Source organism: Hibiscus syriacus, unplaced genomic scaffold, assembly GCF_006381635.1.
Source record: "Hibiscus syriacus cultivar Baekdansim isolate YM2019G1 unplaced genomic scaffold, ASM638163v2 tig00110384_pilon, whole genome shotgun sequence".
Lineage (NCBI taxonomy): Eukaryota > Viridiplantae > Streptophyta > Magnoliopsida > Malvales > Malvaceae > Hibiscus > Hibiscus syriacus.
Genome location: NW_024062715.1, coordinates 1,660,273 through 1,684,259, shown reverse-complemented (window position 1 = coordinate 1,684,259; position 23,987 = coordinate 1,660,273). Strand labels below are relative to the sequence as shown.

General features: G+C 36.7%; 1 protein-coding gene and 2 pseudogenes across 1 annotated transcript; 2 read left to right on the top strand and 1 right to left on the bottom strand.

Moving 5' to 3' along the window:
* Nucleotides 1-5,984: 5,984 nt before the first annotated feature.
* LOC120122162 lies at nt 5,985-7,860 on the bottom strand (annotated as a pseudogene).
* A 2,796-nt stretch (nt 7,861-10,656) lies between these two features.
* Nucleotides 10,657-12,906, top strand: LOC120122161. The gene is made up of 7 exons (XM_039141384.1): nt 10,657-10,740; nt 11,248-11,298; nt 11,460-11,583; nt 12,033-12,332; nt 12,387-12,463; nt 12,550-12,623; nt 12,819-12,906. The coding sequence occupies exons 1-7, from the start codon at nt 10,657-10,659 to the stop codon at nt 12,904-12,906; spliced, it is 798 nt and encodes a 265-aa protein (XP_038997315.1).
* A 1,398-nt stretch (nt 12,907-14,304) lies between these two features.
* Nucleotides 14,305-22,374, top strand: LOC120122055 (annotated as a pseudogene).
* The last annotated feature ends 1,613 nt before the right edge of the window (nt 22,375-23,987 follow it).

The window sequence follows — 23,987 nt, the reverse complement described above, 5'->3', positions numbered from 1 at the left end:
TGGCCGATGCCTTGAGTCGTAAGGCGATATCAGACCTCAGGGCCTTATTCGCCAACTTGAGTTTATTTGATGACAATAATCTGTTAGCAGAGTTACAAGTTAAACCCACCTTGGCCGAGGAGATTAAGGCCAAACATCTCCTTGATAGCTCATTGCTTCCCATTATTGAACAAGTTAAGAAGGGATCAAGTTCAGAGTATACTGTGGATCATGATGGTATTTTGTGCTTTCATGGTCGTTATTGCGTCCTTAAAGATGATGAGTTGAGACGGGTTATTCTTCAGGAGACTCATAGTAGTCCTTATGCTATGCATCTTGGCGGGGACAAAATGTACAATAATCTCAAAGAGCGCTACTTTTGGATTGGTATGAAAAAAAATATTTTAGATTTTGTAGCGAGGTGTTTGACTTGTCAGCAAGTTAAGGCAGAGCACCAACATTCATCTGGATTGTTACAGTAAATTAAGATTCCTGAGTGGAAATGGGAGCGTATTACGATGGACTTCATTACTGGTCTTCCTCTGACTCCTTCCAAAAAAGGATTCTATTTGGGTGATTATTGATAGACTTACCAAGTCAGCGCACTTTATCCCTATTCGGGTTAATTATTCTCTGGAAAAACTGGCTAGTTTGTAGATTTATGAGATTGTTAGACATCATGGTGTTCCGTTGACTATCATATCTGATCGAGATCCGAGTTTCACTTCCAGGTTCTGGAAGGCTTTGCTTGAGGCTCTAGGTACTCGTTTGAATTTCAGTAAAGATTTTCATCCACAGACTGATGGTCAGTCTGAGCAAGTTATTCAGGTATTGGAAGATATGTTACGGGGTTGTGTGGTTGATTTTTGTGGTAGTTGGGAAGATTTCTTGTAATTAGCCGAGTTTGCTTATAATAATAGTTACCAGGCAAGTATTCGCATGGCACTGTATGAGGCTCTGTATGGATGTAGATGTCGTACTCCTATATGTTGGACAGAGTTGCATAATAGAAAAACTTTGGGTCTAGACTTGGTTTGAGAGACTGAATATACTGTCAGACTGATCCGTGATCGCTTAAGAGAGGCATTTGATAGGCAAAAATCATACGCAGATAAGCGACAGAAGGATATCGAGTTTGAGGTTGAAGGTCATGTTTTTCTCAAGATATCTCCATGAAAGAAAGTACTGAGATTTGGACGTAAGGGAAAACTAAGTCTGAGATTTATTGGGCGAGTTGCCTCCCCAGCTCAATCATATTCATGATGTTTTTCATGTGTCTATGTTGAGGTAATAACGTCCAGATCACATCATTCAGGTTGATGAGATAGAGCTGAGACCTGATTTGTCATATGAGGAGGAGCCCGTTCAGATTTTAGAAAGGGATGAGCTAGTTCTTCGGAATAGGCATATTCCAATAGTCAAAGTTCATTGGAGTAAACGTGGCCCCTCATAAGCTACTTAGGAGACATTGGAGTCAATGGAGGCTCAATTTCCTCATCTATTTTTATAAGGTAAATTTCAAGGACAAAATTTCTTGTAGAGGGGGAGAATTGTAACAACCTGGAAAATTAGAAAAGAAAAAAATTAATTAAGTAATTTGGCAAAATTTGAGGATTAAATTGAAAGTTTTCAAAACTTGTAGCCTGTTTTAGAGTTGAAGAAAATTTAGGGACCAAACCCTTAATTTACCCAAATAGTATCGGCAGAAAACACATTATATGCGTGCAATTCATTTCTGATTTCAATCAGAAATGAATTACTCCCAAATTTCCTCTTCCAACGTCCAACTTCCAAACCAAATCCCGACGCCGTCCGTCCTTCGATCGTCGATTTGAAACCACCATCATGCTCGTCATCGAGCAATGAACAAACCCCCTCAAATCAATTAAAGTGAAACATTGTCAAACGTCGTGAATTTAGATTCAAAGTTTCGATTTTTTAGCACCACTACCGAGAAAATCTTCAATTCATCGCCGATCTTTGCTCCATTTTCGACACCTCCCGCACCATCATGTTCCTTGTGTCATTTCGAGTTCGCCCGTGTCCTCATTTTCTTTGTCGGCGGCGGCGTGTGAGGGAGGTGAAGCGGTCAAAGTTTCTGACGTGTTGAAATCGAGCTCTCCACCGTTCAAAATTGTGAACCGAGTTTTGTAAGTGCCTCAAAATTGCTTATAATAATTTTAGGAAATTTTTCCTTGATTTTTAGGACACTAGAACACGCCGCACTCGCCCCCACACGTCGTCCCTGAGCGTGAGGGAGCTTCGAAATGGCATTAGGGCAGTTTTGATTCGACCCGTTGATCCGATCCGACCTGTTGACCCAACTCGTTGACCGTTGACCACGTTGACCATTGACCGTTATTGACTGTCCTTAACCACCGTTAACCAGAACTTTGACCAGCGTTGAGCGACCATTAAATGATCGTTGACTTTTTCTGGGTATAAACCTGAAAGCCTCCAAATCGTCAGTCAAACTTGTTAACTTTGACTTTGACTTTGACCAAAAAGTCAAAAAATTCGAAAGGTCATATTTTATGTTTATCGACGTCCTGAATTTGATTTCGACGTCCTTTTTCTAAATTTTGACATGAAATCCCCGAATCGAGCTCGTTAACCCAAAAATGCTTAGTATTTTAGCATTTTTTAATTATTTATTTGAGATATGGTTATGGAATTAATTCAGTAAGATATTTTATGAAGGTACTCGTGTTTCACCTTAACGAGGATCAGTTAGGTCCGGTGTTATTCGTTCGTCAGATTTGCCTGAACCGCGTACTACGAGAATTACCCGTAGGTTTCCGTAAATTATTTAAATAAAGGTTAAGATTATTCATATTAGGATTCAAATATGGATTTTTCCGATTAGTAGAATCTAGCGCTGCAGCAGAGCGTGATCAACAGACCCAGTAGTAGCCTTCCCTATCCGATTACTCAAACTGCTACAAGTGTGTTTCCTGACGATGTTATCGTACTGTTTTAAACTATTATCTGAATTGTTTCAAATTGGTGATAATTTTGAATATTGTTACGACATGATACTTGATTTCTGAATACTGGTTACCCGACCTCTGATTTACCGGATATTACTGATTTGATTTATGGTTTATGTAATTTCGGTATATGATTTTTCAAGCATGAAACATTTTCAAGTTTTAATGGATTAATCTCCATTTTCACTCGAATACATACATGTTTATTACTGTCATTGGGGGAATAATGTTGGAGGAAGTATACCTGGAGGCTCCTCGGCTTTGTGCTCAGGGCCCTACTGGACTTGATGGTGTGTGTATGGTTCTAGGGAACCTACACATTTTGAACTTGATGGATGGGGTAGTGTTCATATTTTTTTTAAAACATGTTTGATAAACCTATTTTACTGGAATATTTTATTAATATGTTTTTATACACTGTATGGAGCATACTGAGCTTTTTAGCTCATTTTGTAATTTTTACCATTTTCAGGTAACAACAGACTGTAATCTAACAGATTTGGCATTAGAGGAGATCAACTACTTTTACTTTTGTATGAACGAATACCTCTACATGTTTTTTTAGTTGTATTTGGTAACATGTATTTTGCTATCGTTTTGGATATAACCATATTATCGATATTTTGTTACATATTACCTCTAATGTTTTATAAGTTGTTTTAAATATAAAAAGAATCTCTGAATGAGATATGTGACTGCTTAGGTTTGGGTCTAACGTTCAGGCCGGGTCTAGGGGTTTACATTATTTTTGTTTTATCAAAACTTAATACATGTTTTCTAAAAACTCACTTCAATTAAAAAAGACTTCTAAAAAAGTAGACCTCGATTGGAAGCCTTCTTGATGGTGTTGTGAGTTCAATTTTGACTATTGAAAAATCAAAAGCCTCGGGATCAGCCTGAAGGTTGATAATCTATGTGCTGTGTTTGCCTGAAACCAAGTTTCGGAACCATTTATTTATTCTTATTGTGTCTATTCTAGGCAGTTGTAGTGTTGTGTGCTGCAAGTTTGTGGCATGAGAAGACGAGATCTGACTTCGCATCAGGAGCTCAGCTGAATTTGCTGTATTTGCTGTAATGTTAAAGGGAAGGTTGCTTCGGCTTTTATGTTTCGGTTAGCTTGGAACTTTTATATCGCATTTCTTCGGTCTCCAAACTTCTGTGATCTGTAATTCTTGAAGGTGGCGTTGTTATCCTGCTTCGAGGAAGTTATTTTACCGAAAGTGAGAGATTTAGATTGCAGCATAATCAATTTGTTAGGCCATTCTTTGTGTAGAGAATGGGGTTGGAATGTGTAAGCTGAAGATATTGACGACTAATATAGAATCTTTCAATCAGTCATCATCGACATATATGGTTTCTTGCTGAGAGAGTCCTCCAAAAGCCTTCCTCACTTCTGTCTTCTGATCTGTCTTTTTTGGCTTCAGGAAAAACGATAATGTAGCTTGCTTGACAACAGCCTGACAGTGGCAACCTGCCCTCTATTAGGCTTCTCTTCATCACAAGGCTTTTGAACTGCAGTTGCTATCTGCCAACTGAAATTTTCCAAAGTAAATCTTGCTCTAATGTCTTTTGCTTTACTCAAGATGCCTTCCATGGATTTCCCCTGCACCCTCTGTGTTCTCCTATGCTTCATCGGCTCCACTTGCAGCCCTGCTTTGTAGCTTGTTCGTTTCTTCTTTCAGTCTCTTTGTGAGCTTTCTCAGCAAATTCTTTTGCCTCTTCTTCAGCTTTAGCCTTTGCGAATTGTAGTTCGGTATCGGTGGGGATCATTCTCGGTTAGTCTCGATCAATTTGCACTTTTAAAATTTCAAGAGGAGAAAACAAAAATTTACTCAAATATTAGTGATCATTTGTGTAGTTTATCCTCGAATGGTGGTTGGATGTTTGGATTTTCTAAAGTGATTGGAGTTTGTTCCATAGTTGAAGTGGAGTTATGGGGTATCCATGAAGGTCTCTCTCATGCTTGGAACTTAGGAGAAAGGCAAATCATAGTGGAAGCAGATAGTTTGGAGGTTGTCCGAATGCTAAAGGTAAACTCTAAGAGAGGCTCGATTTTTACACTTCTTGACCGCGTTTTTGAGTTGATTAACCGAGATTGAAATATTATTTTGAGGCATATAAGCCGGACTACAAATAGGTGCGATCGACTAGCTAAGATTGCCATAACAAGAGGAGGTTCATAAGGTATTCTCCTTCCACCGCGGGAAGTGGTTGAATTAGTTCAACAGGAAGCTGCCGACTGCATTTTGATAGCAGAAGTTTAATCTACTGCAGTTTATTTCTTTTGTTCACCAAAAAAAATACTCTATTATTAAGCTAAGTGATTATAAAATAGTATTTGTTCTAAATACTCTCAACCATTTAACAATGAACATTCATTTTGCTATAATCGTTGGTGCTCGAACCCGTGACCACTAGAAACAACAACAATTCTTTTAACCACTGAGGTAAGTTGGTTCGTGCAAAAATATAACCATAATTAATTTTTAGTGATTACATCGTTATTAAATTAAACCGAAACTGATCAAATATTAGTATATTTCTTGAATTTAATAAAAAAATGTATAAAACTTAAAAAAAAACAAGATGATTAACCTTATAGTTTAACTTTATTTTGTGCATTTAAGGCTTATTCTAGGTTTGATGACATTCATTTGATTACTTTCAAACCTTAACATGCTAAAGACACACACATATTAAAACCTAGGCTAACTTATACATTTAGTATTTAAAGTATTATTTTTATTCTGTTTTGATACTTAAATTTTATTTTTTTCAAAAGTATACTTAATGTTTAGTTTAAGTTTCAATTTGATATCCATTACCTTATGGTGACACGTCAACATCACCATTAAGTTTTTAACGATGGGTGCCAAAATGAAACATAAACTAAACGTCAGACATAATTTTAAAAAAAGTTTAAATACCAAAATGGAATAAAGGTAATAGTTTAAGTATTAAATGTGTAGTTTACCCTAAAATCTAAATGACAGGAAGCGTAATCAGAGCAGGTGGTTAAACATTTGCGGATGGAGTAGTAGGCAAAGTTTGAGAGTGCAGCCTTGTTACTCTTTCACTCCTACTGTTTTCAGCAAATTTCAAGCTTCCCTGGTGCATACCATTTCTCTTCGGAGTTCTTATCAGAAGACGGACCACAAAACATCTCACCCCACTGCGGGAAATATACGAGAAATAGTGGTAAACTGTAGCATATGATCATGACACCCATCAGAGTTATCCCAGTTTCTTTAGAATAATTGGAGCCTTTGAAGAATATTACTTGAGTCAAAACTGCACCCACATTTCCACCTCCTCCGGTCATCCCTGATATCAGACCCAATGACCTGAAACAAAAACAATCTGAATCAATGGATATAAAGCACAAAGCTGGTGTAACTATAGTTGCAGCTATTATACCTTCAGGAAACAAAGGGCCCCACTCCGAATGTAAGACCGCAAGCAGCTTGAACAAAGACCGAGAAAACGATCATCACTGGGACTGCTGCGCTCAAGGATCCGACCTGTCCGAGAATGATGCAGAAAACGCCTCCTAAGGTCTGCACTGTCCACAGGGCCCATAGCCTACCCCTCATTCCGAATCCGTTCGCTATCGTATCGGACAGTATACCTCCTGTAGGTCGTGAAATGATATTCGCTAAGCCGAATTGCCGCAATGATTCCTGCTACATGGAGTTTTAGGTTAAATCGATCGTAAAAGTACTGACGATGATGTTGTCGATTGTCAGCTCTACCCCGAAGCAATATCCATATTGTTAAGGCCAGGATCTATCCTCTGTAATTTGTGATCCCATGGTACAACACACGTGGTCCGAGCAACGGAGGACAAGTGACGAGGGAGAAGCCTGTGATAAAACGGACAAGAAGGAAGGAGGCGGGGGACGAGGCAATGGAGGTGAAGTGAACTGCCGGTGCTGTGAGGAGGATGAGGGAGGCCCAAGCAACACGTGGTCCGAATAAGTCGCAAGCAGTTCTCCTTAGGGTTTTAAATAAAATTCACGGTCACGTTTTCGGTCGCGTCGCATTACATAATAGATGTCATTACGAGTATCGTCGTGAATTTTTTTAAATGTCACACAACTTATCCTCAAAGGAATAAATTAAATATAATTAAAATAAATTTATAAAATTTATATTACTGAAAATAAGATTAAATTAATTAAAAATTTAAATTTAAATTTTAAACTAGAGACTAAATTATAAATTCTAAAAGTGGAGGATGAAATTAATATATATTTTAAAATTATATTTTAAAAATTATTAAAAAAATATAGCAAACCTCCTCTTCTTCCTCACCTTTCTGCCTCCCCTCCTCAATCTTTCTGCCTCTCCCTTCCTTCTCCTCCCCGACCTTTCATATTTTGAAAAAAAAAAATTGTTGTTGAAAATTGGAATCACTGTTGGAATAACAATTGTTGCATCCTGTTATTGGTGCAATCAACTGTTTCTCGATAAATTACTGGCGTAAAATTTCAAGATTGGTGTGAATCTGTGACCTATCGCAAAAATCATGAAAATCGGTTTCGAACAACGGCGTTACCGCAATATCACGGCTGCTATCACGTTTTTGGACCGCAATTTGATACCCAGGTTCCTATTGCAAGCCGAGCAAAGACGCGCTGGAGACCGATGCAATCCCAGAATTTCCGATATCAGTTGTCGTGAGGTTTAGGTTATCACGTATGATAGGGAGGAGTGGCGGAGCAGCAAAAGTGGACACAAAACAAGCGAAGAATGAGATCCAAGACAAGTGAAAAGCTCGCATATGTGGCGCAGCCACCGAGAATAAACAAAACTCCGTCACCATATGCTCGGAATCCACTGGAAGAGCAAACCTCGGCTGGGTTTGGGTAGCGGTGCTGGATATCTCCATTTATTAATGGAAATCTCAGTCTAATCTTTTGTCTTTGCTAGTTTTTTTTAACAGAAAATGCACTTATATAGTGCGGAGCTGCTGATTTCTTACAATATAATCATTTTATTTCGGATTCCAAAGAAGAATATCGATATTTATGGATTAAAAAAAATATTGGCCATTGAAAAAGAATACAATTGGTATTTTCAAGATTGGTTATTTGCTATCCGTGACTTGGAGGAGTGTAACCTGCGACGATGGCTATGGCTTCCCGAGGGTGAACAGGCAACCTTAAAACATCATATTTCCCTTGGATTGGATAGTTTACTTTTAAAATAATCTAACCAGTAGAATATATATAATATAAAAGGCTGATGGCATGAAAACCGACGTTTTTCTTGAAAAACTATCGATGATTGGTATATTTATTGATCTAATATCGGTCAGATTATATTTTCTGATCCAACACCCTTAGCAGTAAAGTGCGCCCCTTGTACCGCTCTATATGTTAATTTGGCGTCACGTGGAGTAAGATACTCCTCCTACAACGTGTTTTATGTTGACATGAATACACATGAGTATAGCACGGCCCTTACCTTTATTGGGTTCTTTTTTCCACACTCTGCGGCAAGGCTTCCTTTATTAGGTTCTTAACTGAGTCACCCTCTCTTTTTCTCAGTCCACAAACATAATTTTTGAAATAAACAATACTTTAATACTCGTCATATATATAAACAAATAAACAAAGCAAAAGCCTAAATAGTAAAGACTGTCCATTTTTCTTTTGTTTCATGTGAAATTTTTCAAAAAGGAAAGAGTGCAGATATTGAGAGAGACGTGGGTACTGTAAAATTTGTACTCACTGGACTCCACTTCTTCACTAACATGCACCCCTCAATTTATTTACGTTAACCAAACGATTTTAACGATAAAATAATAATAATTATTTTTTAAGATCTCATATTCTAATGTTAAAAATATTAAAGAATAAATATGTAATGATTAAAATTTACTTAAAACAAATACGGAGGCGACATGCAGTCGTAGAATCTTTATATTTAACTTGAAGACGGGTAAAGCATCTGCCGTCTTTAGGTTGGTATTGTAATTCATCCTAGATATGGAGAAGAAATCCCCGATGTTTATATTGGGAATTAAAAAATCTCACTTATATTATCCGAGTCATTTTTCCTATTTCACTGACTTTGGAGAAGAAAGAAAGCTAGTGAACCAAATATGGAGGATATGTCATTTGTACATCTTAACTAATTCAGATCGATCCTTGTCGTGCACTTGAATTTAATGGGTAAATCTCTTAGTAGGGATTTTCTACATACATAAAAACTCAAACTCGAGATTTTACTTAAACGAGATGAAACTGCTTACCACTTGAATCAATCTCGATTAGTGGTTGATACAAATATTTAATTCATTATAAATTACTTTTAAATATAATATAATTTATTTTAATTATAATATCAATATTTAGAGTACAAATTTCTGCACTCTTCGTCCTGACACCCGTATCACCCACCTGATTTTCTCTCTTCCAGTTTCTTTCCTTTTTGAAAATTTTCACAGGAAACAAAAGGAAAATGGACAATCTTTACTATTTAGGCTTTTGCTTTGTTTATTTGTTTATATATATGACGAGTATTAAAGTATTGTTTATTTCAAAAGTTGTGTTTGTGGACTGAGAAAAAGAGAGGGTGACTCAGTTAAGAACCCAATAAAGGAAGCCTTGCCGCAGAGTGTGGGAAAAAGAACCCAATAAAGGTAAGGCGCGCGTCAGGGGCAGCGTTATACACACGTGTATTCATGTCAGTATAAGGTGTGCTGTAGGGGACGCGCCTTACCCCACGTGGCGCCAAATCAGCATATAGCGCGGTGCAAGGACAGACTTTACTGCTAAGGGTATTAGATCAGGAAATAGTCTGACCGGTGTTAGATCGATAAATATACCGGTCACCGGTGATTTTTCGGGAAAAACGCCATGAAAACTGGTATTTTCACCCAAAATGCATGAAATAACCAATAATTACTTGACATGCCCATTGATCAAATTTTACCGATTTAACACTTATTTGTTGACTTGGACGGAATACGTGATCACCAGACGCGTATTTCCTGTGTTTTCGTCCAAGTTGGCACCACGAGGGCAAAGTGCGGATCACCATCTATGCCTTCGTGGTAAAGCTGACACGCGACCTTCTATTATTCACCTTGAATTATTGGGTACTCCATTATTACCTAAACCTTAAAGTTCGGTAACTCACTCATCCCCCTCCCCTATAAATACCCCCGAATACAAACATCAAACCACACTAAAATTACTTTCATATTCTTCCTTATATCAATTCATTCTATCAAGCTAAGTAGATTTTGTTATAGTTCTTAAAAGGTAAAATTATTTTTATTATATTATATTTATTTTATATTTCATTATTTGACCAAATTTTTTTGTATTAATTATTTCGTATTATTTTTTGCGGTTGTAAAATGGAAAGTGAGATCAAATCTCGAAACATTTTACCGATACAATAACAATATTAAATTGTGTTATTTAATTTACTGTGAAATTTGTTTAACTTTTTAGCATTAGTTTATATTTTAATATGTATACTATTTATTTATTTAGGTGTATTTCAACCATTGTTTTTGCAGATAAAAGACTCAATTGTCACTAAAATTTCAAGGAAGGTTCATGTTGGAAGTACTAGAAAAGTGTTCTTACTTTAGTACAGATTTCCAATTGCAGAATTTCTATTAACTTATACAACATTCGAACTCTCCAACAATGACGATGTTGCTATGATGGTTGACTTTCAGAATCAAAATTCAGACGCTGATATAGAAATGTATGCAACATTTATTGAACGGTTTGCGGTTCGTGTCGTGGTATGTCATTATGCTCTCACTATGGGCTGACTCAACAAGCTGATCAAGTTGACAGCCCAACTCAAGTAATGTGTGATGATTTTAGCTTGTTAATGAGAAATCCACATCTTGGTACCATAACATCAAGTTCAATGGAGAGACATTCATCAGCAACTTGTTATGATCTCTATCGAGGTGACTCTAGAAACAATTCATATGACAACATCACTTCCAGTTCAAGGGGAAGACATTCATTTGCCAATTTCTTTGACTTCAAGTTTCAGGGGTAGTCATTCAACTGCAACCATCTTCAACATCAATGTCGAGATGTCTGGGACATATCACTCAGTTCAAAACCCGTATGTCACGATGCCTTCAACTTCAAGCGGAAAGCATTTAACTACCATCTTGTTCGACCTAAATATCGGCATCATAGAGGAACACTAATCTCTACTAGAAAAACCTCTTCGTGAGCCAGGTGCAGATGATACTGAGACTGGACTATTCATTGATCCATAATCACCGCAGTTTAACATGAACTTCAATGATGACGATGTAGATGAAGTTCCCACAAATACGGTACACACCAGACCTTCAACACATATGTATGAATCTGGCTATGGTGTAATGTGAAGCCCACGCTGGATCTACAGGCATGGAACTATAATATCCGCCAGGATGTGGCATAAAACCCTACGGCGGTGGCATCTGAACTGATTATGGAATGTAAACTGGTGTAGACGATGGTTGTTGTGATGGTTCCGGTGCTACAACTGAGGATGAACCGAAAGCGCTTGATCTCCATCCACGAGTCAAGGGACGATGATGTTATGACGGTGAACGCTTTTCTTGATGCCGATGAATGTTCCCGCCTCGTGTTTCCTCGAAAAATAGGAGTGTCTTCATGTTCATGATGAACTACTATTGAAATATGTTTCGATATAACAAATTTTAAGGCAAAATGTTTTTGGACTTGAATTGAATTTATTCAAAGTTTTCAAAAGTTTTCAAAAATAATTCAAAGTCCATTAAATTCGGATTTGAGCAAAAATGCTAAAGGGTGTCAAAGTGCATCCATGCACTGTGCATCGATGCACCCTGAGTGCATCCATACACTCTATTTTGAATGCAATTAGTGCATCGATGCACCTTGTTTGTTATTGAAATGAATGACCTTTCTAAACTGTTGGATATTGCTGCTTCTGGAAAGATTTTTCAGTATCATTCTAAGTGTAAAAAAGTGAAGCTAACTCACTTGTGCTTTGCAGATGATTTATTGATTTTTTACAAAGGTTATCTGGATTTTATTATAGGTGTGAAATGTGTCTTGGAGAAATTTTATGAGTTGTCTGGATTAAGGCTTAATGTTTCAAAGACTGAAATTTTTATTGCTAGCATGTTAGCTAGTCAGATGTCTTTGGTGCATGAGGCAACTGGTTTTAAAATAGGCGGTCTTCATGTGAGATATTTAGGAGTGCCTTTTGTCTTTAGGAAGTTAACAAAGAAGGATTCTGCAAGTTTGGTGGAGAAAATTAAGGCTAAGCTGCAGCTTTGGTCGAATAGATGGTTAAGCTATGCAGGAAAGTTACAATTGGTTAAAGATGTTTTATTCAGTATTGCCAATTTCTGGTGTAGATAGCTAATATTTCCTTCTGCTGTGATTAAAGGGTGGACCAACTTTGTGCTAGATTTTTCTGAAAGAGTGGAGATGTGCCAGAAAAGGGAGCTCGAGTGTGCTGGGGGAGTATTTGTACTCCTAAGTCTGAAGGGGGGTTGCGTCTGAAAAACCTAAAATGTTGGAATAGAGCTTGTGTGTTGTTGCTGGTGAAGAACTTACTTGTTACTGAAGGTTCTCTTTGGGTGGCTTGGGTAAGGACATATGTCTTTAAGGGCATAGATCTTTGGTATGTTGAATGTAAAACCTCTTTTAGCTAGAGTTTGCAAAAAATTATGAAAATGAGGGAGGAGGTTCAACCTTTGTTATCTGGGATTACGAATTGGGCTAAAGTCAATACTCGATGGTTGTGGCAGGAAATCAGGGGGAGAAAAAAGAAAGTTTTATGGCAAAAGCTTGTATGGTTTCCTATGCACATTTCTAGGCATTCTCTTATTGCTTGGATGGCTATTCTTGATAGGTTTCCAACTGCTGACAAATTGCTTAGAATGAGAATTGAGGTTGATGTTTAAGGGTAAATTATGTGGATATGTGCATAAGGTTCGCATCCATATTTTCCTTGAATGCTCTTTCTCGAAAGTAGTTTGGGAGGTGGTTCTTCGATTATGCAACGTTGGTAGGAATGTGGGAAGTTGGGATGAAGAGTTGGATTAGGCGATCTCTCGGTTCAAAGGTAAATCGTTCTTTGTTTTTATACTTAGGGTAGCTTGGTGTACATATATATTGTATGTGAGAGGAAAGAAATTATAGGCAGTTTAGGGGTGTTAGTAGAGGTATTGAGAATATGTTGGATTACATTAAAGGAGTTGTTAGGGTGAAGGTGCTTAGAAGGGTCATTGATGATGATGTTGTAAATAAGAATCTTTGTATAGCTTGGGGGATTTGTACCTCTTAGAGAGGCTGTGTTTTGACTGTATTAATTTGTAGCAGTGTGTTCTACTGCTTCTTGGATAAAAATATGAGAAATTTATCTAAAAAAATTTGTAACAAAATGATCATTAACGTTGTCGTTTTGTAACAAAATGATCAATACATCGTCGTCTTCATTAAGTTGATGATGTGCGACGTTAATAAAAAGTTTATTATCAATATATTATTGCTAAAAAATGAACCATATATTTGACTAATGATTTGTATCTAATTTACTTTAAAAACTTTCTAAATTTTAATCTTTTTTTTAAATCTTTAAACATGAATTTAATAAAATGATACGAGTAAAAAGAAAAATCAAAATAACAATAAAAGATGAGATTAATGGTAAAATTTTCTAGTGCGGTCGTATACAATCCACAAGATAAAATTTTGTAATTTCAGATTAATTTATTCTAAACAAAAGATCAGAGGACGCTTGAGACCTTGATAGATTTATTTAATAAATATAGATTAGAAACAAAGCTATTTTGGTGTTTAAGGACAAGAAAAACTAGATCTTATAAAGCTTTTAGGGTAAAAATAGATATCAAATCATTGTTAACTATTTTTATATTTAAAATATATTTTTTAATAATTATATAATTTATACCTTGTCAAATGAATTTATAACAATATATAATATAAGTACTGAAAACATATTAAGTTTTTTAGTTATAAAAAAGTATAAAATGACTTTAATAAAATAATAATATATACCGTTGACGGACCACCCCACGTGCATCCTTCCCTCCGTTCATTCTGGAACGTGACAAAATGACAAAACCCGACGCCGAACATTATGGTACTTGCCTTTAGCCTAACCTTCAACGTGTTCATCGGTGACGATGAATCGCCTTACACAACTCACAGATGCCTAATTTCGACAGTCCCCCGCCTTTTACTCGCTGCAGAGTTAAGCCTCAATTGCTTTATAAACAGACCACCATTTGCAGAGAAAAACAAAATACATTGTTGATTAAATTTTAAAAGAATAAACTCTTTCAAGGTATTGTTCTTAATAATTTCAGATTTTTACTAGCATTTTGTAAATTTTGATTCGATTATGTTTTCTTTTGCGAAATTATCGAAGGGTTAGTAGTTATTATTATTATTATTATCACTTATAGTGGTCAAGTTTCTTCTTTTCTTGGATCGTAAGTTTGTTTTTTTTAGTCCTGTTAGTATGGGATCATCATGAATGTGGAAAATGCAGAGCGATTAGCAATGCTATTCTAGTAGTTTTGAATTTATATCATTCTGAAAAAGAAAAATGCTTATTATATATGACTGTTGGAATCAAATTTCGTCAGAGATTCGAAGTGTTAACAAGGAAGATGAGTTATAGCGTTGGCCAGAATTTGATGCAGCAGCATTATTTCCTGGGTTCTACGGTTTTAGGGCGTCAAAGCAAACTCAAAAATTCTCGTGGTGTTCATAAAAGTTCCTTTTGTGCCGCTGTTTACCTGAAGAAATCGCCTGCTCAGCCGCGCAAGCTTCAGATATCTACTAAATTTTATGGCGACAGATTGATCAGTAAGAGGAAACAGAAATTAGCCATGGGAAACCACCGGGTTTTTACGTTCAGCCCTCGAGCCGTATTAGCTGCTAATAAATTTTCCAAGGTGAATATCTTTTCTTCTCTTGTTGCTAGGGATGACAATTCTGATCGTAAGTTCGAATGTTAAAATCAACTATCCGAATCTTTGTTATCTATGCGGATTGTGAGTTCAGATATTTAAATTCGTTCGTCTAAAGGGTTGACATTTGCATGTTCTAGTAGGTTTCTTTATCAAACATTTAAATTTTTTGACGAACTCTTACTTTGCTGCAGCAACTTGAGAGATTCAACGTTGATGGGATTGAATTGCAGGTAACTTATTGCTTGGTTTTAAATATACTTTGCATAAACCACCAGTTCAATTGATCTTAGCTTTGTAAGTTATTGCAGGTTGATGCTACTATATCAGGGTCTATTACAGAAGTAAATTTTAGAATCATGTATCATAGTGATTCTTTGCTACTGCATTGGGGAGTGAAATGTGGTGGAAACGAGTAAGTTCTCTTGTACCAGTTAGTGGTCTAAGAACATTACCTTCTTTGTAGTTTCATCTGCTTCTTTCTTTTTTCTTCTTTGGCAGAAACTGGATACTTCCGTCACGTCAGCCGGAAGGGACCATAAACTACAAGAATAGAGCCCTGCGATCTCGATTGGTGAAGGTTAGCATCAATAAAGACAATCACAAAAGTTCTAATTTGACCTATCTTAATATATTTTGTTTGTCTTTGAATTGCTTTTCTGTAGTCTGGCTCCGGTTCCTATTTGAAGTTAGAAATTGATTATCCTAGAGCAGAAGCTATTGAGTTTCTCATATTCGATGAAGCCCCGAAATAGATGGCAAGTATCTGTTGTTGTTTACTACGTTCATTAGATTTAGAAGGTTACTTAAAATGAATTTACTGTTATTCCTCCTCTTTCCATTTGTAGGATAAAAAATAATGGTCATAACTTTCACGTAAAGTTACCTCTGAAGGAGACAATGATTTCAAATATCTCAGTACCTGAAGATCTTGTTCAGGTTCAAGCATATTTGAGGTGGGAGCGAAATGGTAGACAAATGTACTCCCCAGAGAAAGAGAAGGCAAGAATAGGTTTAATACTTGTATAGTTTATTTGTTCATATTGTTGAAGAAAAGTCCTGCATTTGCTTTGGTTCTTTTTCTGGTCCTTTCTTCTTGTTCCACTGTTCAATTTCTTCCCTTGTCACAGGAAGAATATGAAGCAGCTCGTGTTGAGCTATTGGAGGAAATAACCAGGGGTTCTTCTGTGGATGACATCCGAACAAAACTAACAAAAGGTGGTGGACAAGAATTTAAGGACGTAGCTAATAATGAGAAGATGAACGATAAGGTTTTGAAGCAACCGCAGAACCAAAGACATTTTAGTTCAGAACGGATTCAGCGCAAGCAGAGGGACCTGAGGATGCTTCATAATAAGCATCCGGTGCAATCTGTAGTGGGAAGTATCTCTGCTGAACCAAAACCACCGACAGTGGTCGAAAGCTTTGCTAAGAAATTGGAAATGGATGGCAGCCCTGTTATGAACAAGAAAATTTACAAATTTGGAGACATGGAGGTTTTGGTAAGATAACTGGTGTTCCTCTGATTGCCTTCTCTCTTTAAGAATGTTTGCATGGAAAACCTTTTAGAACTTCTTGACTCGTTCCTAATATTCCAGGTGCTTGTCACCAAACCTTCTGGTAAGACAAAGATTCACATAGCTAGCGATTTTCAAGAACCACTTGCACTTCACTGGGCTTTATCTGAAGAGGCTGGAGAGTGGAAGGTAAGATTCATCAAACTGTTACACTCCTCGGGTAGACTTTGGACTTTGGAATTGATTCAATCTTTCTTTCATATAAATCTGAGACTAGTTTATGCGAACATTTTCAGCCACCACCTCGCTCATTTCTGCCTCCAGGTTCAGTTTCTTTGGGTGGAGCTGCTGAATCAAAATTTTCAACATGCTCTTCTGATGATCTTCCTAAACAGGTTCACAAGTAGATTTCATTCTTATCTTGTGTCCCTTGTGAACAAAGTTCTATAGCCAAGATTTAAAATATAACAAGATACAAAGATCTTTCCCTGCATTCATATCCTGAAATCATATTTAGGTGCAATGCATTGAGTTGGAGATCGAGGATGGTAATTGTAAAGGGTTGCCATTTGTTCTGCTGTCTGGGGATAAGTGGATAAAAAATAATGGTTCCGACTTCTATGTGGAGTTCAGTCAGAAATTCAAGCAGGTTCATATTCTTGTTCTTGAATTCAACCAGGAAACTTTTGGTTCATCATGTTTTGCATATGTTATTTTCTGTTTGATCTGTTTCCCTCTATGATTAACTAAACTTCTCTTGAAAATTGAAGGATGCTGGTGAGGGCAAAGGTACTTCAAAGGTTTTGTTGGATAGAATAGCAGAATTGGAGAGTGAGGCACAAAAGTCTTTTATGCACAGGTCAATGAACTTCTGGGATGTAGACTTCATTTTGGTTTTACTGTTTCTAATCTTTGATATTGCACGGTTGTCAGGAATTTAGTTATCTTTGTAGCATGCAATACCAAGCCTTCTCTGTTTCCCCTTTTAGGTTTAATATTGCATCAGATTTAATGGATCAAGCCAAAGATACCGGTGAATTGGGCCTTGCCGGGATCTTGGTGTGGATGAGGTTTATGGCTACAAGGCAGCTCATATGGAACAAAAACTACAATGTGAAACCACGGCACGTACAGATTTAGATTAATTGGCTTGAGATTATTAGTCAACTTTATTGTGTAAATTTTCTGCTATCATGCATGAAGATTATATTAATGTGAATGTTGTTATTTGTATATTGTCCAGGGAGATAAGCAAGGCACAGGATAGACTCACTGAGTTGCTCCAGAGTACTTACATCACTCAACCACAGTATCGTGAGCTTTTGCGCATGATTATGTCTACTGTTGGTCATGGAGGTGAAGGGGATGTGGGACAAAGAATTAGGGATGAAATACTGGTCATCCAGGTCAATCTTGAAAAACATGTTACTTTTTTCTTCAACTTGTCTTATTTTATATTTACATGGAGCTTTTATCTATCTATTTCAGAGAAACAATCGATGCGAGGGAGGGATGATGGAGGAATGGCACCAGAAGTTACATAATAACACAAGTCCAGATGACGTTATAATCTGTCAGGTACCAGATGTGTATTTAATGAAATTTCGTAAGTGGTTTCCATTAACTAACAGAAAATATGCCTGCAGGCACTGATTGACTATATTAGAAGTGACTTCGATATCTGCGTCTACTGGAAGACACTAAACGAGAATGGAATAACAAAGGAGCGCCTCTTAAGTTATGACCGCGCTATCCATTCTGAACCAAATTTTACGAGAGACCAGAAGGACGGTCTTCTGCGTGATCTTGGAAATTATATGAGGACCTTGAAGGTCTGTCTTCTTAAACCTTTATAGTTGCCTCGTTATAATGTTCTTGAACTGTCATCAGTTCTTTTATAATAGGAACCCTTACACATTGGTCATAAGTTCTTTGGTTGTATTTTTATCACACTATCATAGAGATTCCTAATTTCGCTTTTTAAGCATATATATGTATATGTTTACTATATTGATAATTTCTTTCTAATTGTGGTGTATGCATAGGCCGTTCATTCTGGTGCAGATCTTGAGTCTGCTATTTCTAATTGCATGGGCTACCAAGCAGAGGTAATATCAGAAACAAGGTACAATTATGTGAACAGAGTATTATTGATCAGCATTTGACAAAAGCTTTCTTTGTGTTCAGGGTAAAGGTTTCATGGCTGGGGTGCAAATAAACCCTGTACCTGGCTTGCCCTCGGGATTTCCAGTAAGTTGATCTTCAATTTTCTTTCAAATGTTTGAGGGTTTTTTGTCCCAGATGTAATCATTAATTAGAGTTCCACTTATAACAGGAATTGCTTCGGTTTATTCTTGGACACGTTGAAGACAGAAATGTAGAAGGCTTGGTTGAGGTTTGTGTCATTAGATCGGAAATCAGGAATCACCATGCCTGTTTAATTTCTCTGATATACTGTCTTTCACCCCTTCTACAGAGTTTGCTTGAGGCTCGTCAGGAGCTTCGACCATTGTTATTGAAGTCTTGTGACCGTCTGAAGGATCTATTGTTTTTAGACCTTGCTCTTGAATCTGTGATTAGGACGGCAATTGAGAGAAGTTTCGAGGAGCTGAATAATGCTGAACCAGAGGTAAATTCTGTCATATTCACTGTATGATGCACAACTTATTTGTATGTCTATCGTATTCTGTGGTGGATGATATTAGTTACATAATTTTGTATATGAAATCCTGATTAAGTTCTTGTGCGTGATGCAGAAGATCATGTACCTCATCACTCTCGTCCTAGAAAACCTTGTACTTTCATCAGATGACAATGAGGATCTGATCTATTGTTTGAAGGTAAAATACTGTCATACAATTTCTCTGTGTTTTCATCATGGATGATATGTGCAACTTCATTAATCATGCAGGGATGGAAATATGCCATAAGCATGTGCAGGAGCCAAAGTGGTCATTGGGCACTGTACTCAAAATCAGTACTGGACAGAACTCGCCTTGCACTGACTACCAAGGCTGAGTGGTACCAGCGTATTTTGCAACCATCTGCAGAATATCTTGGAACATTGCTTGGAGTAGATCCGTGGGCTGTATGTTATTATTTCTTTAAATCTCAATACCGAGTCACTTTTAACTTTCCGTGCACTACTTGACATTGATCTGGTTTACCAAAATTGGAAGATTAAGTGCAGTCTTTGAATTTTTTTTCAGATCAACATCTTTACCGAAGAAATTATCCGTGCTGGTTCAGCTGCTACTTTATCCTCTCTTATTAATCGTTTTGATCCTGTCCTTAGGAAGACTGCTAATCTTGGCAGGTGTGTATATAATCATCAGTCTGCTAACTGGGTTAATAATTTAGAAAATATTAGGAGTGAAACAATTTAGTATACAATTATGCATAGGCTTGATTCATTTAAGAAGATTTTGGCCTAGGATTAAAGAAAGACGAGTCTGTGGCTGCCAAGAAGTTGCTAATGCAAGCTATCATGTCTTGCTACAGTTGGCAGGTTATCAGTCCGTTTGAAGTTGTTGGATACATCGATGTTGTAGAAGAGCTGCTTGCAGTACAGAATAAATCTTACGACCGGCCTACTGTTTTAGTAGCAAAAAGGGTAAAAGGAGAAGAAGAAATTCCAGATGGCACGGTCGCTGTATTAACACCTGACATGCCTGATGTTTTATCACATGTTTCTGTCCGAGCAAGAAATTGCAAGGTGATTTCCTGGTTCATTGTTACTTCTCCATAGCTAGTAACTAACCACGTAGGAAATGACGGAATAATACCGATTGCAGGTTTGCTTCGCTACATGCTTTGATCCTGATATTTTGGCCGACCTTCAAGCAAACAAAGGGAAATTGTTGCACCTAAAACCGTCTTCTGCAGATGTAGTTTACAGGTAGTGGCATTTCTATCTAGGTTTTGAATATGTCTAATACATCAAAAATCATGATACAAAACAATACAAATATATAAGCAATAGGTGATTTGAATTTTGTTCTCTTTTTCGTGCATCGACTTAGTGAGGTGAGGGAGGGTGTCCTAGCTGGTTCAAGTAACTTGAAGGGAGATTATGGTCCATCATCCATTACTTTGGTCAAAAAGCAGTTTGGTGGTAAATACGCCATATCAGCAGAGGAATTTACACCTGAAATGGTTGACCTGCAAAACTTATTCTTTGCATGATATAGCTCTAAATTATGTTCGTAATGGGGTACGTCTAAATTATGCATGTGAACATTTTCTGCCCCTAGGTTGGTGCTAAATCACGTAATATCGCATATCTAAAAGGAAAAGTACCACATTGGATCGGGATTCCCGTATCAGTTGCCCTGCCATTTGGAGTGTTTGAGAAGGTTCTTGCCGATAAATTAAACCAGGTTATTCTCCTTCCGAACTCGTATAATATCTTCAGTATTCTTAATGCTTGTATAGTTGCAATTTGTTTACAATGGCCTGATTGAGGGGTTAAAGCTCATCCTATTCTCTTCCTTGTATTTCTCAGGGGGTGCTTGAGAAGTTGCAAATTTTGAAGAAAAAGTTAGGAGAAGAAGACTTCGATGCTCTTCGGGAAATTCGTCAGACAGTTCTACAGTTGGCACCGCCACCCGAATTGGTATGCATTTTATCTGTCAAAATTAAGATGTTTCACCATAGCGTGAGACGTCGAGTCGGAGATTTTTTCGGGAGGCAAGTAGTCAGATTGATGTCAATTTCTTATTACTTTCAGGTGAAAGAGCTGAAGACCAAGATGCATGATTCTGGAATGCCTTGGCCCGGAGATGAAGGCGAACATAGGTTTGAGCAAGCATGGACTGCTATAAAGAAGGTGTGGGCTTCGAAATGGAATGAGAGAGCGTATTTCAGCACCAGGAAAGTCAAACTAGACCATGACTGCCTATGTATGGCTGTCTTGGTTCAGGAAATAATCAATGCTGATTATGCATTTGTAATCCATACTACTAATCCTTCTTCAGGGGATTCATCAGAGATCTACGCCGAGGTATGTATCACCGATTATCGTCACTCTGTCATGCTCATTTAATTTTTCTGCCTCGAAAGAAAATGGGCTTCTTTTCATTCTATTTAACATAGGTGGTGAAGGGACTTGGAGAAACTCTGGTTGGAGCTTATCCGGGTCGTGCTTTGAGCTTTGTTTGCAAGAAAAGCAATCTCAACTCCCCTCAGGTAAAACATCCCTGCAGATATAATCTTAGATTTTACATAAACTTGATACCACAAAATAAAATCACATTTGATCACAATGCCACTAACAACTTCCAAAACATTCAGGTGCTGGGATATCCAAGCAAACCGATTGCTCTCTTCATAAGACGTTCGATTATCTTCCGCTCTGACTCGAACGGTGAAGATCTCGAAGGTTATGCGGGTGCTGGCCTTTATGACAGGTAATTCCCTTCCAAACTCCCTTCACAAAGACAGTGACGTACATATTATTCCATGTGCTACAGAAAGAGAGGTCGAGATTGTGCTATATCCTTATTAATATTTCTCAATCCCTCTTGAGCAATGTCTTGACATTTTATTATTCGGAGATACGTCGTAAGCTTTGAACTAACCGAACAAAGCTCATCATCGTTATACGGACCCTTCGATGTTAAATGCAGTGTGCCGATGGACGAAGAAGAGAAAGTAGTGGTCGATTACTCGACGGACTCGTTGATAAATGATGGCGAGTTCCAACAACGGATCCTGTCCAGCATTGCTGGTATAGGAAATGCAATAGAGCAGCTGTACGGATCCCCACAAGACGTTGAAGGTGTGGTTAGGGATGGCAAGGTTTATGTTGTCCAGACAAGACCCCAGATGTGATCCCTTTTTGTTCTTTATTTATTCATCTGTTGTATTAATTACTCTTTTTCAAAGTCGTAAAATGAGGATTAAAAAGAGAGAATAACGAATGGCAAGTGAGAATAAAAAAAAAGAAAAATAAAGGTACCTAAATTCAAAGAAGTAATATGTTGGTATATATTATAATAAGTTGCATCTTGCAGGGTGGCCTTTTCAGTGCTTACTTTTCTGTAATTTCAATAAAGATGCTTCCATACTTGATTACTTATTACGTGAAATAGTAAAGATTTTTTTCCCATTTTATATTTGTTTAAATAATTTGTTTATCTTATTTATATATTTTCCATGTACTATAATAAGTTTTTTTTGAAACAATAAGTTCAGTTATTAGCTGTTAACAAATCGGGGTATTTGATTGTTATTAAGTGATTAGAGCTGTAAGATTAAGCGGATGTGTTTGAGTTTGATTCGAATGTGATGTGGCATAAATCAAAGAAAATATAAATTAAGAGATGGGGAAGAAAATAAAAAATTTAGTCTGATTGAAAATAGAATATGAAAATAAAAATTAAATACAAAAAGATGACACCTAGATGCTCTTTCATTAAACCCCACTAACTTCAAACAATGGTCTAATGACACCTAAATCGTTCAAACTTTAGTACATAAACTTCCAATCTTTATAATTCAGTCATTACTTCTAAAAACTGAATCAAATCATAGTCTAACCGATCTCAATTCTTTTCATTGGATACATGTTCTAAGGCTTATAACAATCAAATAAACCCTATAAATTATTTTTCGATCATCCAACTTCTAAAATTTTAGACTGATTTTTTAGATGTTACAATTTTATCCTTTAATTTTTCATATGGTTTGATTTTTTCAAGTAAAAAGTGTTAATTAATTAATGAAAGTTTAATCTTTATTGTTAGAATTTTTTTATTATATTTGATCTAGAGGTTAAAGTAGGGGTGTTCAATTAGTCGGTTTGATTAACCGATAGAACCGAACTTTCAAAATTTCATTAACTGAATTTTTTTTCACTTTAACCGCTAACCGAATTGAAATTTTTAAAAAAATAATTAACCGAACCAAACAAAGTTTAGTTAATCGGTTGGTTAATCGAATTAACCAAAATTTTAAATAATATATATTATATATTAAATATTAAATATTTTTTTCTAATTCAGTTAATTTGGTTAATACCGAAATGTAAATACTTCTAAAGCTATTAATATATAAATAATATATTAAAATTTTAAAAATTTCAGTTCATTAATCGATTTCGAATCGAATTAATCGATAACCGAACTTTGAAAAATCATTAATCATTAACCGACCAAACATAAAATTAACCAACCGATTAACCCAAAAAAATTTAGTTCGATCGATTTTATCGGTTAACCGAACTTTTGAACAGTCAGTTTAAAGGGTTCATCAAAGAACCATTGGCTGCACCACTACGGCAGCGACCAATAAATAATTGGATAAATTATTGAGAGCCCCCTAAGGTTTTGATCAATAACAATTAATGATTTCTTTTACAAAAGGTAAATGTCACATGACCGCATAGGCAAAATTGTTGAGACAATGGGATTATAAAATTATTGGGATAATACACCCGTAGAATTATTTGTTGATCTAAGGCAAATATTACGGTAATGGAGCGAAGATACATAGCACTCTAGGCGTCACATGGGAGACGCAATGAGA